The 17,061-nt window shown below is 45.3% G+C and overlaps 1 protein-coding gene across 1 annotated transcript; it reads left to right on the top strand.

Annotated features, from left to right (window-relative positions):
* The first annotated feature begins 514 nt into the window (after window positions 1-514).
* On the top strand, window positions 515-16,410 carry fhip1aa (FHF complex subunit HOOK interacting protein 1Aa). Its single transcript, XM_062477813.1, has 13 exons — window positions 515-795; window positions 4,828-4,914; window positions 6,575-6,816; window positions 8,295-8,960; window positions 9,495-9,653; window positions 9,995-10,081; window positions 10,183-10,350; window positions 10,556-10,635; window positions 10,850-11,049; window positions 11,646-12,650; window positions 12,892-13,070; window positions 13,701-13,821; window positions 14,184-16,410. Exons 3-13 carry the CDS (start codon window positions 6,712-6,714, stop codon window positions 14,393-14,395), a joined length of 2,982 nt encoding a protein of 993 aa, XP_062333797.1. The 5' UTR covers window positions 515-795; window positions 4,828-4,914; window positions 6,575-6,711; the 3' UTR covers window positions 14,396-16,410.
* Window positions 16,411-17,061: the final 651 nt, after the last annotated feature.

Below are 17,061 nucleotides of genomic sequence, written 5' to 3'. Positions count from 1 at the left end.
GACTGTCCACCTGGAGCATCAGGAACATTCAGAGAATTCACGGGAAACGTAGTAGAATCTAAACTGAGAGTGTGACCAAGTCTTCCGATGATAGAGTGGAGCGTCCGATACCGAAACGAATGTACCCCAACTTTGCCCCGCCCATTCAGGGAACAAATGGTCAAAACCGCAAAAAGGTGAAAAAGACGTCTGATAAGAATACATTTAAATGACTAAATACAAAAAATGTCATTGTTTATTATTTAAACTATGTAAATTGAATAGGTACATGTTTTAGAAGCTATATTATTTCGACGATTCTGTACATTTTGAGCCCTTTAAAAAAAATGTAGGTCTATAGCCGAGACTACTCTACAACGAAATACTTTTGTTTTGATTATAATACATTTTTATTCACTTCCAGTATTTTTATATCGCAATGACAAGTTTACACACCTTAAACTCATTTATGTTCTTAGCCTACTGTATCACAGAAGTAGGAGGAGCACAAATGGTCGTCTCGAGCTCACCTATATTCATAACGCGGCTCAGGTTTAGGTACTGTAGGCTAATTTAGTTGCTCCATGATTCACGTCGTCGACCCTGTGACTAGTCTACACTTTTACTATACTGTGGTGTGTCAAAATACAAATATTCCAGTGTTTTCTTCGGAGAGCTAGTTATTTCAAGAGGAATAATCAGTTGGAGTAAGGAAAACTACCGGTAGGTTGTTTCGCCTACAGTAGGGTTTCGCCTATGCTGTCGCAGTACGCTCCTTTACAGTAGCGAAATAACTAGAGTAGGCTACATTACAAGGTAAGAAATTATTTGATGACTTGCATTTCAAAATGTGTATTTCATGCTGTTGTCACGTTTATCCAAGCAAACAGAGCAATAACATATTCATTAATTTAACCTTTAGTTTTGAACATTTGGAGGGCATTTAATCGCAGTTTGTTTACCTTCCATATAGCCATCCATTACCTAGTCATAGATCTCCCATTTCAAAACTTTGAGTTATGTAAATGTATTCAATCCCTGAAATCATGTCTGACAAGTATTTGTACGAAGTATGCTATGTTATGAACTATGTCTATTTTATTGGTTAGATTTTAAGTTCTGTAATATTGCAAGGTTTACAAAGTGAAAGGTCACCTATAGGCTTCTGTACCTCACGTGACGTGCACATGTTTATGGCTATGGTTGTCCACGTGTTATTGTTATGGGTCCACGATCAATTAGGTTAGTCATGCATTCGACACACATACATGCATTCAGTGTGTCTGTGTACGTCCTAATTGGAATGAAACCACAGTGAAAATGGGTGAGTTTATGTGCTGCTCTAAGATTTCCATGATGAAAAGGAATGTGTATAGGGTTACCCCAAGGGATCACATTCAAACAACCACCCATCAATGTTTCATGGTTGGTTATCTTTTATTCAACACCATGGAGGTTGCGGGAACCATTTCCATAGAGATTGTTTTCCGTAAATCATCACACTGTTGGTAAATCTGTGTGCATGCTTGCTTTTATTTTTTGAGTGAGCGTCCAACATCACCATCATTGGTTTGCAATAGCGTTCTACAGAGAAGCGCTTGAACAAGTGACAGTCTGTGTCTCTCAATAAGGCCATACGACGGATAGTGGAACGTCTGGTTTTTCCACTTCTCTGGGCATGAATCAAACAGTTCTAAGGCAACAAAGTTGAATTGAGTCACCATTATGTTAACATGTGAAATGTACATGAAGAGGACATACAGAAGTCGTGTAACAGAGTTAAAAGTTGAAACCAGAATAAATCTTAACAGGTGTAAGTGTGTCATAGCCAGAGTACTGTGGTGCCTTGTGCTGTTTGTCGCTGAATAAACAGTTGGTGTACACACACACACACACACACACACACACACAAACTAAGGCAAGTCCATCTGAAGTGCTGTGGGTTTAGGGTCAGCATGCTAACAGCTTTGTAAGGTGGACCACTTTTTTTCTTGTCAAACTTTTACACCCTGGACTTAACTTAGCCTTAGCCCTGTCCCGTGTTTTGGATTAGACGAAACACACACACACACACACAGACACAAACACACACACACACACACACACACGAGAAACAGGGGGCCATTGGGTGCCTTAGTTGCCTTTTTGACCCTAAAAGGTACTTTGTAAAGTTGGTTTTAGCTCTGTCCCAGGAAGGAAAGGGCTAATAAATTCCTCGGTTGTCCACTAAGAACGTCTTTCATCTTGCCCGGTTTGCCACAACATCTTAGTAGCACAACAGCTTTTGTGTTTCCATGGTAACTAGTATTGGTTACAAAGTTCCTTTACATTTGCATATATTTTGACTGAATTCTCAGTATACATACAGTGTATGTTTCCTGCATGTGTGTGCCAGGCGGCCCAGGCGTGTTTGATCAAGCACATGCCTGCAATTTAAAGGTCTTATGATCTGTGTACGTTATGAGTTTCAATCTGTAGAGCGTTTGACTCTGTGCATGTTGACATTCTCTAAGTCACCTGTTCCTCCCTTCCTCCAGGCTTCTAAGTTCAACATTTCTCTCCGCTGATTGAGCCAGTGAAGTGGGCCTGTTTGTTTGTACATGTTGATAAATCCCCTCCCCTGTGGGGAAACCCGAACGGAACGTGGCACATGTTCACGTGTTGAGCAACTCAGCCCTGCCCAGCCTTTTTTAGCTTCGTTAATTACCAGAGAACCGCAGCCGAGCTTCCCAGTTCCTGCTTACGGAATCACAAGTGTTGTCCTCGATGAGGTTTCTCATATTACATCATGGAGCACCTGTTGGACATATTTTTGTTTACAGTTGAGAATGTGTGTATTTGTTCTAGGATGTAGTTCTCCCAGTGTCGCTTCTCATGCTTTGCTGTTGTTACTTATTGAACTACTATCAAGCAAACGTGAATGAAAAGAGCAAACGTTGTAAAATAGCAATCGTTTACTTGATCTTTATAACTGAAGGCAGTTTTAATTGGAGACAGATGTCAGACCATCAGCCTTGATCATTGTCTTATGATCAAGGCAAATAGATAAGCAGATCAGGTAGGATAGCTTCCTTTCCCATGGTAACAATATATATCCCTTTGACAAAGAGAGGGCTTAAAGATATTCTGCCCCACCTTTCACTATATATCTACAGAAACCGGCGTTGTCACTTTATAGGGCTGTCCGTCAGTGGGTTGCCATGGCCGCCTGGCTTTGTAAACATCCTCATCGTATCACCTGTGGGAGAGGGAGGGGTGCTCGTTCCCTGTGTGGGAGAGAGGAAGCACCATCAGGCCTGGCTTTCATGAGGATGAATGGGATGTCTGGGAACAACAGGTCATCCTCAGAGACAGTTTACATCATTTATAAGAATCTATAACCCGCTACGTCCGACAAGGTGTGAAATATGTCCGTTTGTATTAGACGTACTATGCGTGTTATCTGAACCGATCCCTTGTTCAGGTAGGAGAGATCTCCTGTGTCAAGCTCTGTACGTGTGTCAAGTTCATCTATTTCATCTCTGACCTCGCCCTTCTGTGTGACGCCTACAGAGACGGTCGATATCACACAGAAACCACTGCAGGCGAACACTCCCGCCCTCACTCCTGTCACGGGCGTGGCCCTCGTATCCCCTTTGACGAGCTTTCCTCCTTTGTCACTTCTGAGCAGTCTGCTCCTCTCCCTTTCCCTCGATTGAATTGTGAGTTCAAAAGGTATTGTGTGTCTATCTGTATAGCAAGAGAGTCACGTTGAACCCATTTTCTGTACCTTTAACTTGGTTTTGAGATCTTTAGTAGAGATCAAATGATGACCTTTTTTAACACGACTAACCAGTCTTGGGAAATGACACGTGAGGTAGGGTTGTCAGGCATTCGTAGTTCCAAATGTTCAATTGCTACACACGTTCATTCTAGAAAACCTTTTGTTTAGAACTACAAAAGGCCTTTCACCTAATTCCGTGTAGACAGACTGATGAGACAAACACTTTAGCTGTAAGCTTGAGAAGATGAGCTTTGCAGCAGGGGGTCTGCATGTGCTGCAGTGTTGACCTCAGTGTGTGCTTGCTGTGAGGAGTGTGTCAGGATTAGCGCTCTTCTCTCTCTTTTTCTTTCTTTTTTACAGATCTGTTTGTGTATGAAGCTTATTTTCTGTCTGAACCGATTTCTCTCTCTTACTCGCTCTTGCTAGCTCTCTCTCTCTCTCTCTCTCTCTCTCTCTCTCTCTCTCTCTCTCTCTCTTTCTCTCTCTCTCTCTCTCTCACCATCTCTGTGTTTCTATCTCACACTGCTCCTGCCTTAAAAGCTTGCTGGCATCCATCCCTGAGGGAATTTTACAGTTTGTAGTTTCACAGCCCAAAGAGTGTGTGTGTCTGTATGTGTGTGTGTGTTTAAAACGTCTGTTTATCCAGTCTGTTTAGCTATTGGGGCTATGGAGACATGGAAGCACAGATTTGAGTAATTACCTAATTACTGTAATTTGGTAAAGACTGAGTAGAAGTAGACGGCATGCAGAGTTGCACATAAAGAGTACAACACTCACTCGATATCAAACTCTCCTCCGAGCACCCAGAATCTGAGAGCTTCGTTTTAAACTGTATCCACACACGGCTTAACATTTATTCCAAGAGATGCTTCTAGAAGGGGCACTGTTGCTGTGTCAAAGACAATTGTGTAGCTTAATTATGGGGGGTGAATGCACTGGTGTTGTGTTCCAGCAGGAATCTGGAACCTTTTACGCATATCAACTCATTTCCATACCTCTCACTCCCCACCAGCACCAGGAGTGCCACACAGTCGACCTCTGACACGGCCCCTTGCAGTAACACTCTCTTATTCTCCATCTGACAGAGACGGCTGAAAGACCGTTTGGTGGGTCTCCGCTAACCGTTACATGGATTGAAGATATCCAGCAGGAGCAACTATGGTGCAAACAAGGTGGGATCTCTTACTGTCTTGTATCCGAGGTTTGATGCACATTTTCAGCACACTATCCATTCATTCCTGTGAAAGTCGTTCGAATTTGCGGGTCTTCCACCGTTTTACAGGAAAAGCCGATGAGTGTGGTGTCGGATTTCGAGTGTGTGTCTTTCTCGCTACGATGCCAAGCTGTGTGGTTGTGTACTGTCTGTGGGTCATGCGTGTTCTTAAGGCAGATTGTTAAAATAAATGAGATGCTGCGATTTGTTGAGTTAGTTTAAGGAGCAGGCTCTGGGGAACTGGGTAAAGTAGTGTGCCGCTGCTAGTTCTAGTTTACAGTTGACCACCTGCAAATCATTTCTTTCATATTGTGTATAGTGAGCAACATTTGGACATATGGACATTTACATTTAGTCATTTAGCAGACGCTCTTATCCAGAGCGACTTACAGTAAGTACAGAGACATTCCCCACAAGGCAAGTAGGGTGAAGTGCCTTGCCCAAGGACACAACGTCATTTGACACAGCCGGGAATCGAACTGGCAACCTTCAGATTACGAGTCCGACTCCCTAACCGCTCAGCCACCTGACTCCATATGGCATTGTCAACTTTTTCAGTTTAGTGATTAAGACTTGAAAGTATATTGGTCAGCAGGGGTGTACAGTAATCTGTAGAAGATTACAGTGAAGGTTTACAGTATATTTTGTGATACTATCAGATGCAGTTTGCCATCCGTCATCCCTTTGATGGTCATCATCAGTTCCATTCCTGTCCTCTGAGTAATGGAAACATGAGTTTTAACAAATGTAAATATTCTCTTTTCTGTGTTGTATATTTTTACGTGGTGTATAGCAGTAAATTGTGTGTGCTTTATAAACAAAAAAACTACTTTTGGCAACATACAAACAACATACGACCCAGTTTTGTCTCTGTGATGTTTTACTTCTATGTGCTGTAAGCTCACTGCACAGAACTCTAGAGTTTCTGTGGTCATTTGTTGTTAGACTGTTTAAAAAAACAATGTGAGAAATGCAGTCCTTGGTAAAAAAAAAAAAGACAAAGTATTTCTCAAGCACCCTGTTAACATTGGCGTAGTAGACATACCTGGGCACTATTCCAAAACAATCCAGCTGCATGATGGAATTTATTTGCAGTTCACCACAGGCTGGTAACTCACACTGTTATGTCATCCATTCCTCTTCTGGAGTCACAAGACCAGGTTGTCATTGAAAAGTAATGTCCAGGGCCTGTTGGAATTTGGTCAGCAGTGTCACAGACTTGCGAGATATTCCAGAACATAGAGAACTCCTCCTTGTCTGAATTTTGGCAGGCACTCCCTGGGCTGAGGAACAGCATGGTGTATTGTGCCTCAAGTCCCCCCACACCCAACTCACGCACGCGCACGCACGCACACACTTCCAGTTGTCACCGTCTTGTGTCTGTTATTGTTTCCTCTCTGGTATGCCTGTCACAGCTGCTGTGTCATTTTGCTGAGAACAAGGTGAGAGTGAGAAAAGAGAAGACACCGAGGTCTGCTTCAGGCCTCGTGTGTGTGTGTGTGCTTGTGTGTGTGTGTGTGTGCATCGCACAAACCAGAGTCGGCTCTGTTACTCGTCTTGTCTGCACCATGACTTAAGGTTCGCAACTGTATGGTGACATTTCTTTCTTCAATCTGCAGGTCCCCAATGCTCTGTCAACTTCATGAGGCAGCGATTGCACCCAGTCGACAGTGAGGAGTGATAACTCGTCCCCACCCCCCATCCCCACCATTGCCAAAATGGTTTAATCCGCCCACATGAAAGCATCACCATAACGATGGCCTCCATGGTTGTCAACGGAAACCGGGCGGGACAGTCTCTAGTCCTGAAAGGAGTGGACCCTGAGACCTGCATGATTGTTTTCAAGAACCACTGGGCACAGGTAAAACCAAACACCAAACTGCATTAATGTTCCGTTTTTCATTTGTTGCTCAACCAGCGTGTGCTCAACCTTGATGTGTAGCAAGCTGAAACCTGCCAAGCAGGCCAGGTGAGCAGGCCCAATGATTTAGCCCGTAGGTGAGCGGTGTTGTGGATTTACAATAATAGAAACCTCTTCTATTGGCAGACGAGGCCTTTAGTCTTATCTCCCTTTCACCAGACCTCAGTGAAGTCACAGTCCTTTTGTTGTGGGTCCGCTGCAGTGACGTGCCATGTAGGTATTCAGGGGCTACATATTGTTCGACTTCACAATGGTCCCACTGATGGGACATAGATGCCAGCAGATATGACTTTTATCCTTTCCTTTTGATGTCTGACAGATGAATCTCTCTGTAAACGCGCCTCCAATGTGCTCATAGTGGACAAGTGGACCATCTGTTACTTTTCTCCCCTATCAGCCAACCTGATCCTCCATCCCATTTGTCACCATCGACACACAGCAGTGGACGCACGCAGACTTTTAACTTGTAACGTCCTTATGAGTGTGCCGTCACCCCTCCCCGTCCCATCATTCATGTCCTCTCTGGCGTCGAGTCATCGTGCCGGGATTGTTCACTTGGGTGCTCTTGTTTCTGTCAGCCATGATTGCATCTCCTGGGATGACCCCCATCGCCATGGTAGCAGGGCTCGGTCAGGGACGACCTATTGTTGTGACTTGAGGGAAGGTTTCTGCTCCAAAGCTTCAACCGTGAAGGTTAACTGTAAGGTTTGCACACACTGTGAACACAGGCTATGTAAACACCCCCACCACCACCCCTCCCTGAAGGTTTCAGTTTAATTTAGGTTGATTCTTTTGTTCTAAGAGAAACTGTTTCATTCAGATTTGGTAAGAACAGCAATGTTGAGATGGGTCCTAATAGCTTTGGTATGAGGTCTCTCAAAGGACAACAAAAAAAATGTGAGCTTGGAAGGCAATTTAATGTTGTTTTCCATTAAGCCAGAACATCAGAGTTTATAGGGTCCTTAATTTGCTAAATGTCTGAAACTTGTGGATTTACTGTGGTAACGTTGTTAGCTTGTATTAGATTGTATTAGAAGATATTAATGTTTTCATAGCTAATCTCGTTCCAGTAACAATCTAGATGAAGATAAAAAGCTACTTGTTCTCATTCAAGGAAGTAGAGCGTGTGAGGTGAATACTGAATGCGCCACAAAATTGCCTTACTGTCCTGAACTATTGCATAACAAAACTGTACATTTAAGGATTGTCATGGTGGCTCACCTGGTAAAACACAAAGTCCTTACTGCAGCGGCTTTGGTTAGATTCCAGCCTGGGCCATTGACTACAAGTCATCCCCTCTTTCTCCCCTACCTTTCCTGTCTCTCTACATCCTGTCATATCAGAAATTCTAAGAAGATATACCTTTAAGTACATTTAAAAGGAGTAGAATGCAAGCGTAACGCGTTGTGTTCCTGTAGGTGGTGAAGATCCTGGAGAAGCATGACCCTCTCCGCAGCTCCAGCATCCCCGCCCTCGGGGTCATGAGCCTTAGCGGCGGCCTGCGCTTCGGGACCATCCCAGGCGACGAGGCGAGCGCCGTGCAGAACTACGTGGAGCACATGCTGTTCCTGCTGGTGGAGGAAGCCAGCGGGCAGGCGGGCGCCATGGGCCCCATCCTGGAGTTCGTGGTGATGGAGAACGTGATGGAGCGCCTCTTCGTGTGGAGCCTGCGGCGGGAGTTCACCGACGACATGAAACTGGAGCAGCTGAAGATGTACGAGATGCTGGTGGGCGAGGCCCAGCAGCCGCTGCTCCACCACAAGCCCGTGCTGCGCCCGCTCATGATGCTGCTGTCGTCCTGCTCGGGAACGGCGGCGCCGGCGGTGGAGGAGGAGCTGGTGCTGCTGCTGAACCAGCTGTGCTGCGTGCTCGCCAAGGACCCGTCCGTGCTGGAGCTCTTCTTCCACACCAGCGAGGACCAGGGCGCCGCCAACTTCCTCATCTTCTCCCTCCTCATCCCCTTCATCCACCGCGAGGGCACGGTGGGGCAGCAGGCGCGGGACGCCCTGCTCCTCATCATGTCGCTGTCGGCCGAGAACCGCCGCGTGGCGCAGAACATCGCGGAGAACACCTACTTCTGTCCGGTCAGTCGCGGCGGGTGGATTCTGATGCGAGGCTGTCTGTCTCTCATTCTTTGTCTCTGGTCAATCATGTACCTCTGTTCTTTGATCCGTCTGCGCACCTCAATTGAGTGGTGTTCCTCTCATCTAGTCCCTCTATTTGACAGGATGCCCATATAGTAATTGACACATGTCTAGTTCCTTGCATGATCCAGGGTTTTTTACTTCAGATACTTCATGTTATCTCACCTAATGAAATTATGAAGCAAAGTCCTTGCTTTAGGGACTAAAAGACGATTAGATGATTATTATGTAACAGCCTTAGAGGTAAATGGGGAAGATAGCGGTACACCTGTGTGATAGGCTCACCTGTTCCCCTTCCTGGCCTTGAGCCAGGGAAGAGACAGTGTGTTACTGTACCTAACTACCAGGGAGCACAAAGAACACTATTCAGAGCTTACATTCAGAAAGTGTTCCCTCCCTCGTGGACGAACAAGCTAGGAAATACGAACTTTCACGGTGTCATTGATGGGTGCTTCTCTGGACCCCCTCTGGTAGGTGCTGGCCACGGGACTGAGTGGCCTGTACTCGTCCCTGCCCACCAAGTTGGAGGTAAACGCCGCCGACTGGCACTGCCTCCACAGAGAAGACTGGCAGCAGATGCCTGCCCTCGTCCAGTTCCTGAACTCTCTGGAGTTCTGCAATGCTGTCATCCAGGTGAGAAGACACACACATGCCGTACACACCCTTACGAAGACAACCACACACACACACAATATACATGCATCTCTGCTCGCAAACTCTCAAGCTCAAGATGACAATCCCATCCCCAGTGCTGGAAGACGATATTAGCTGAAGCCCTCATTCTCATTATTATGCAAAGTGTTTCCAGTTCACATTAGAAAAAAAAACGAATGCTGCATGTATTCAAGATTTAACCCACACACTGGAGCGTTAAGTATGGAATCACCAGCCTTCCTGCATGTCCAAGATCACGTATTGGCATTGCCACAGAGTGTACAGTGACACAGTTTCATGCTGTTCTGGGCTGTTTCCAGGTGTCCCATCCTAGCATCCGGGACCAGCTGGTCAGCTACATCTACAACGGCTTCCTGGTGCCTGTCCTGGCCCCAGCCCTTCATAAGGTTAGTAAGTGTCCATGTGTCTCACCACACACTCACACGCACACACAAACACACACACACAAACTCATGTCACATCCGTTGACGTGGGTGTGTGCTGCCAGCTCACCCTGGAGGAGGTGATGACCACCACGGCGTATCTGGACCTGTTCCTCCGGAGCGTGTCGGAGCCCGCCCTGCTGCAGACCTTCCTCTCCTTCATCCTCCTCCACCGCTACGAGAACGTCCACATCCTGGACACGCTCGTCAGCCGCATCAACACCCCCTTCCAGGTGTGTGCGGCCTCCGGCTCGGACACAGACCCATGCACACCTGCAGTGTGTTATGAAAACATATTCAAGATCCGTTGAAATATTTTCGTTTTAAACCCAGTGCAAATGAGCCTGGATAATAGGAGATGGGTTTTCAAAGTGGTCCAAAGATGTTCTCCAAGGCATATATAGGTATGTTATTTGTTGTGTTTCCGTTGTTTTACAGCTAGGCACGGTGTCTCTAGCGCTCTTCCGAACACTGATTGGCCTGTACTGTGAGGATGTGATGCTGCAGCTCGTCCTGAGGTGAGCGCTGTCCAACTGAGTTTCCCAGTCTCGTTGTCTTTAAAAAGCTAGTGAGGAAAGTGTGCTTTGCCACGTGACAAATTCAGCCTTCATGTCACACACACACAGTCCCACCCCTGCACCTCCATGCCCTCTCCTCCCTCCCCCAGAGCCAGCGCATTCCTGGGGAATCTTAACAGGATCAACCCCCCCTCCACCATCTGTCTTCATCCAGGTATCTGATCCCCTGTAACTACATGATGCTGAGCCAGAGAAGGGTGGTGAAGGAGAGGGACTTCTACTCTGCGTCTGCTGCTAAGATCCTAGCGCTCACCCCCTCCTGCTGCTCCCCAGAGCACAGCCCGCCGCCCCTCCGGCAGCTGGACTCCATCCTGTGGACTAAAGGCTCAGACTGTCTCGGCCTCCACACCGAACGTAAGGGGGTTGGGTTTCATCGGGGTATGTCATTGGACTTTGGTGTGTTTTGCTGTCACTTGATGAGAGTGTAGGCTTGAATGGCCTGGTTTGGGTGAAAGTGGCCTGGTTTGGGTGAAAGTGGTCTGAATTTTTTGGGTGACCTGGATACATTTGTTTCACAACTTCATATGCTGCGGATTGGTCAGAATAGCCCAAACAAATTAGGATCATATTTGTTCGAGTTAATCTCCTTTCCCCGTTCTTTCTATTTAAATCAGCTATATACAGCCTTTAGTCTCCTGCACACTTTTTATTCATTGGTGAAATGGGATTTGCAGCTTTTGGAACTGTATTCTGGGAGAGGCTGGAACTGTTATGGGATATCCAACAACCACATTGTACACACAAATTCAATTTGCTAAGATATAGTATTTAAATTTCTGAAAGAATTGTACATAATCTTGTCAAAAGTGTTGTGCAGTTTAGTGTTGCCAAATTAGAGGGATAGCTAAATCCGTATTGCCAAAGCCATTAGTTATGCTCTGTGTGATTTCAGCAATGAAGCACTTTCTCCATATTCGTCATGCTAACGATGTTCTCTGCCTGTCTGACAGAGACCGAAGAACACTTCCCAGAGGAAGACTCCTCCGGCTACTCGTGCGTGATCGGCTCTGAGATTTACCTGGACGTCAGCTACCTGCACTATCTCTACGATGCCCGCCTGGGCATCAGCAGCTGCATGCAGGCCTGCCGGGTGTGGTCGGCCCCTTACGACGGCGAGGAACCGCCTCCGGAAGAGTACCAGCCCAGCACCCTGGAGGAGGTGGGGGTCAGGGGTCGCCAGCCTCAGCACGTGCCCAAGAGGCTGCCTCATCAGCAGGCGCGGCCCCCTCGCCCCAGCCCGAGCCCCAGCACCGAGCCGCCCTCCTCCAACCAGCTGGAGCTGGAGTGGGACGACAGCTACGACGCCTGTCCAGTGGTCTCCCCCGATCCGGCTGAGTTTAGACCTGCTCAACCGCCCACCGCTGAGCCGCCCAAACACATCCAGGAGATGAGACGGACCGCCATCATGCTGGTGAAAGGCTCCTACATCGAGGAGTCGGACTTCCAGAACGACGTCATGGTCTACGACCTCGTGGCGAAAAAGGACATGGAGGACGTTGTGGACGGTGGCCAGCCGACTGTAGAGACAGAGAACACAGAAGCTGGCCTAGATGGGAACCCTGAGGAGCACGGTGCCTCACAGTCCAACCTCCAGCAAAAAGAGGCAACACTGAAGAACGGAATCAGCCTGTCGATCAGGTTGAGCACAGGAGACGACAGGATTGGCCCAGATGCCAAGGTCAAAGGTCAGTCGGAGCAGAGCGCGGGCCACACCGAGGTGTGTGACGACCTCGTGTCTCAGTACGAGGAGCTGATTCGTACACTGGATGGCGAGGTGGTAAAGGAGAGCCCAGTGAAAACAGACACGGAGTTCCAGAACGCCGTCACCGCCATGGAGGAAGAGGAGGTCGACTTCAGCGCCTTCTCTGCAGACACCCCAGAGCCAGAGAAGATCAGCTCGCCTTTTGGGACTAAGCAGAGAAGTGGGAGCAGGACCCATTCAGTGCCTTTCACAGGTAAGACAGGGGTGGCAATGTAAGATACTGTGAGAACGCAACAGCATTTCTGAAATAACAAGAATAAGCTTGCAATAATAATAATGACACATATTGCATTGTATATTATTTGACTCTGTTGTCTGTTGTCTGTTGTCTTCCTGTCTTTTCCTCTCTCTTAATCTTTTTCTGTGTATCTCTTTGTCTCTCTCTCTCTCTCTGTGTCTCTCTTTGTCTCTCTACCCCCCCTTTCTCTCCTCAGGTCCATTTGTCAGTGTCCTGCTCTCCCGTCTGGAGAACATGCTGGACAACTCTCTCCACGTCAACCTGCTGCTGACTGGCATCCTGGCCCAGCTGGCCTGCTACCCCCAGCCCCTGCTCCGCTCCTTCCTCCTCAACACCAACATGGTGTTCCAGCCCAGCGTACGCTCCCTATACCAGGTACTGAGATTGACATCCCTGGAACCTGTTTGAAGTGGAGGGAGCAGGTTGTGGGGGTGCTTGGGGGGAAATTGTGTGTGTGTGGGGGGGGGGGTTACTTGGAATGTCTTAGAAGAGATGGGTGGGGGATGTGCACTGAAAACTACAATTTGAACATGGCAACCAGACGAAATTCAGTACCTAATAGACTAATCTCGAATGCAATATTACAGCAACCATCTGCTTGTAATTTGTGTATCGTTAACGTATTATTAAACAGCCGAAATGTAAACAAATAAATCAAATGAATGGTGTTGGGTCTTTTGATGGAAACCCGTCATTGATGGGAACATTTGGATCAGTCTTAAAGTGAGTGGGTGTTATTAATATCATGGTCGGCAGACTGAAAGAGTTTAGCTTGTTTTGTAATGGAAATGAACGCGGTCCTCCTCATCACTGCGTTCCATGTCCTTTAATGTCTGAAATTTCTGGTTTCTGTTGTGTTGCTCCTCTTTGAGTTCTCTGTGCGTACCATCAGCGTCGATAAAAGCCATGTACATTTCCACTAGCGCTACTGAGTGCTAGATTGTCAGTTGAATAAGTAAACAGCCTCCTTTTAAAAATCTTGTTTTGGCATTCCTTTTATTTCAGGTACTGGCCTCTCTGAAAAACCAGATAGAACAGCAGGTGGCGACCAGGAAGGACTCCCCAGACCTGATAACTGCAGCGCAGCATTACCTCCTCACCAGGGACACCACCCTCAGGGCTGCAGGTCAAATACACATGTTCCTCCTCTTACATCACATGTATGAATGGAGGATGAAATGGAGAGAGAACGTTTCAGGATATTTGGGTGGCGTGAGATATGACCGTGTGCTTTCAGGGAAACCTGTGTTTGGGAGTCAATGTTGAAGTATTTTAAGTCAGGTCCTTGATGCAAACTATAAAGGGAAGCTGGTAATGAAAGTGTGGTACTAAAACCAAACGTTTTGAATATTTTAATAGAACCAGAAGTGTAGGACATTGTAATGTGCGTGTTGTGTGTGCTGTAGTGTGCACTGCTAAAATAAAACAATTGTAATCTAAATGTTATGTCAACTAACCCTTATAAGAACGTCTGTCCTGATGTTGCAGTCCCAGACACTTCCAGCGGAGACCACAGAGGACTCTCCACCAATGGGGAAGGAGGAAGCATGCTGAAGAGCTCGCCGCCGCCTCAACCCAAGACCATCTCTCTGGCCAGAACCGAAGTCTTCGCCACTGTCCTTTTTACAGAGTTCCTCAAAGAGCTGGCTGCTATCGCACAGGAGCACTCCATCTTGTCGTACATGGCCATGGAGGAGTGATACTGTCTCATAGAGCGGGGGGTTGCCCTGTTTGGTTCTGTTTGAAGGTGTTTTCCCACAACGACAAAAAAGTCTTTCCAGCATTAGTTGGTAAAGATTATATATCTTTGGTAATTAGTTTCTCATTCTCCCCTAGAGGTTTTCTTAATATATATGGATAAATACTGTATAAATACAGTTTATATAATGGACTTTTTTTTATTTAAAAGAAAATCTACTTTGAAAGATTCTTGTATCTTTTTGGCACCAGTGCCCAAGGAGGGTTGTATGCGTAAACATTGTAACAACTACTGAATGAGTCATGTGATTTGTGAGTGGAGGACGATGACCTACTTACAAAGTGCACTTGGGAAACCCTGCACCGGCCAATGACACTGAGATGGAAGCTTTGGGCTCATCAGCTAAAGGACATATGAATACTTGGGACAATGAGAAGTAAAGAAGTAAGTTTAAGCAATGCACAAACAAGCTATAATTTGTCTCTGTGGGTATAAGTAATTGTGTGGGCAGGTGTTGGATTTTATACACACAAACTGCTCGTTTTGATTCCATCAAGCCACCAGCACTAGGATGATGGCCATAGCTTTTATACTGTTAAGTGTTTGCCTGGGATCAAGAACCAAACATTCATTTCGCAGCTTTCATCCAAAGCAGCATAGAAATAGTGCATATAGAAAGTACAGTGGAAAACCCAGGATTAGAACTCTGCACTTATGGTGAAAAGGATCTGCTAAATGAGTCAAATGTAAACATGTGGCCTTACATAGAGAACACTACAGGATTTCCATATAGCTATCTCTCCAACATTTGTCAGGTTAAACAAAAATAAATGTATGATGATGTCAGAGCTTGAATTTACCTTCAGGGGCAGTTCTTTGTGACGTGTCATCAATGTTTTTTAAGGAATCCTTATCAGAATGATTTTAGTTTGTTTCAGGATACTTAAATTAATAAGCTAGTGCACTAAATCAGCAATCTCCATTGTTCACATAGTAAATATTTTTGGTTGTAGGTTTTACTGTTTGATGGTGTACCTGTGAACAGTAACCTGTTTTCTGCGGTTGACTCTTAACCAACTCTTAAAAAAAACTCAATCTCCCAGGGTGCATTAGGTACAACTGATTGAAAGCACATGGGTTCTTCTCTGAAGGGGGCCTTTACATATCAGACGTGGTACACAGAGGAATACATGCTAAGACTTGCTCTAGTACTGTTTGTGTATATCGATTCTTGGAAGGAAAATGTTGAAACAACATTCTATGCAAATCAATATTGATATTTTTGGGTTCGATTTTCTTTTATTTATGTGGGGGTTTTTTAGACGGGGAAGGGTATTTAAGATGTATGGTGTATTTTTATAGAGACGGTTTATTGCCATATATTGTTTTTGTTTTACTATAAAGATTTTCCCTTTGCTGTTTTTTTTCTTTTAGGAAAAATCTGTTTATTTCATGTTTATGCAGCCATGTACATGAATTGGATGGATGGATCACTTCTGGCACATTGGTGATTGAGCACAATGGTTTGTCAACTGGTCCAAATGGCATCAGATAAATTGCCTGGATATTCATGGTCTTACATTTTATACATGTTACATTAAACTACATTTTTACCTGTGAGTGCTTTTGTTACAATCTATAGAATCTGTCCAGGACACACATGTAAAACTGGTGACCTGACCTATTAATCAGATGTCCCCATTGTTTGCACTTGGCTTGTCTGAGTGATGTTGCAAAAACTGTAAATTAACTGTAATCAAATCACACTTATTTAATATTAGACATGTTCATCAGCATCAGTATGATACGATGCCATAGGGAATTGTTTCGAAGTGCTTAAAGGCTACAATACATCAGCTGGCTTGTTTTTATTTTCTTTATAAAAGTATCCTAACCCGATATTTTCCATGAATGGCATCCTGTCAGGTTAGTGTCCTGTTTCTACTGTTTCTTGTGTCAGAGGAACAAAGAAGGTCTCTTGAATGTGTGTTCATTCATTAAAAGAAATGGCTCTCAGTCGTGTCTTTTTGCTATTGAAAAACAAGACAAGCAAAAAAAGATGTTAAAAGTTCTCAATCTGATGTATTTACTGTACATGTTGTTTCCCCCCAGTAGAGGTCAAGTGGGCCTGTATCAGTCTAGATACACTATAACGTCAGATTGTTCTAGTCTTGACTAGATTGTGTTCTGCACTGCTTTGTCCTAATTACAGAAACCAGTTTCTTTTTAGCCTTTTATCCTGTCAAAGCCTTTGTTCAAATATAGGTCTTCCATATGGCCACTGGGGCAGCCCCTGAACATCTAACCTCTACAGGACCTAGAGGGCTTGCGTAAAATAACGCTACCAAAAATAAACAGGCTACAGTTGTTCTAGGTGACAATGAGAAATAGATTTGCTTGCAATTGCCAAAAAGGGAGAGTTCAGGCTACTACCATATTGTGAATTAAGTTGTAGAACATCTTAATAGATCAAGCTTGCTTTTAAGTTAACTCTGAAATTCACATCAGTCCGTTTAGAATGTGTTTAGTCAATCAGCTTCTATCAATACATAATTTCTGAAAACCAGGAAGAATTGATGTACTCGCCCTTAGTAATATATATGATGACCAGAACATCGTGGCATATGGTATAACATCTAGGAGATAATGTGCTGGATGTGCTGGTGA

This window comes from Osmerus eperlanus, chromosome 14 (genome assembly GCF_963692335.1).
Source record: "Osmerus eperlanus chromosome 14, fOsmEpe2.1, whole genome shotgun sequence".
NCBI classification, from domain to species: domain Eukaryota; kingdom Metazoa; phylum Chordata; class Actinopteri; order Osmeriformes; family Osmeridae; genus Osmerus; species Osmerus eperlanus.
Note: the sequence above shows the minus strand (reverse complement) of the source record. Positions and strands in the feature narration are given on the sequence as shown.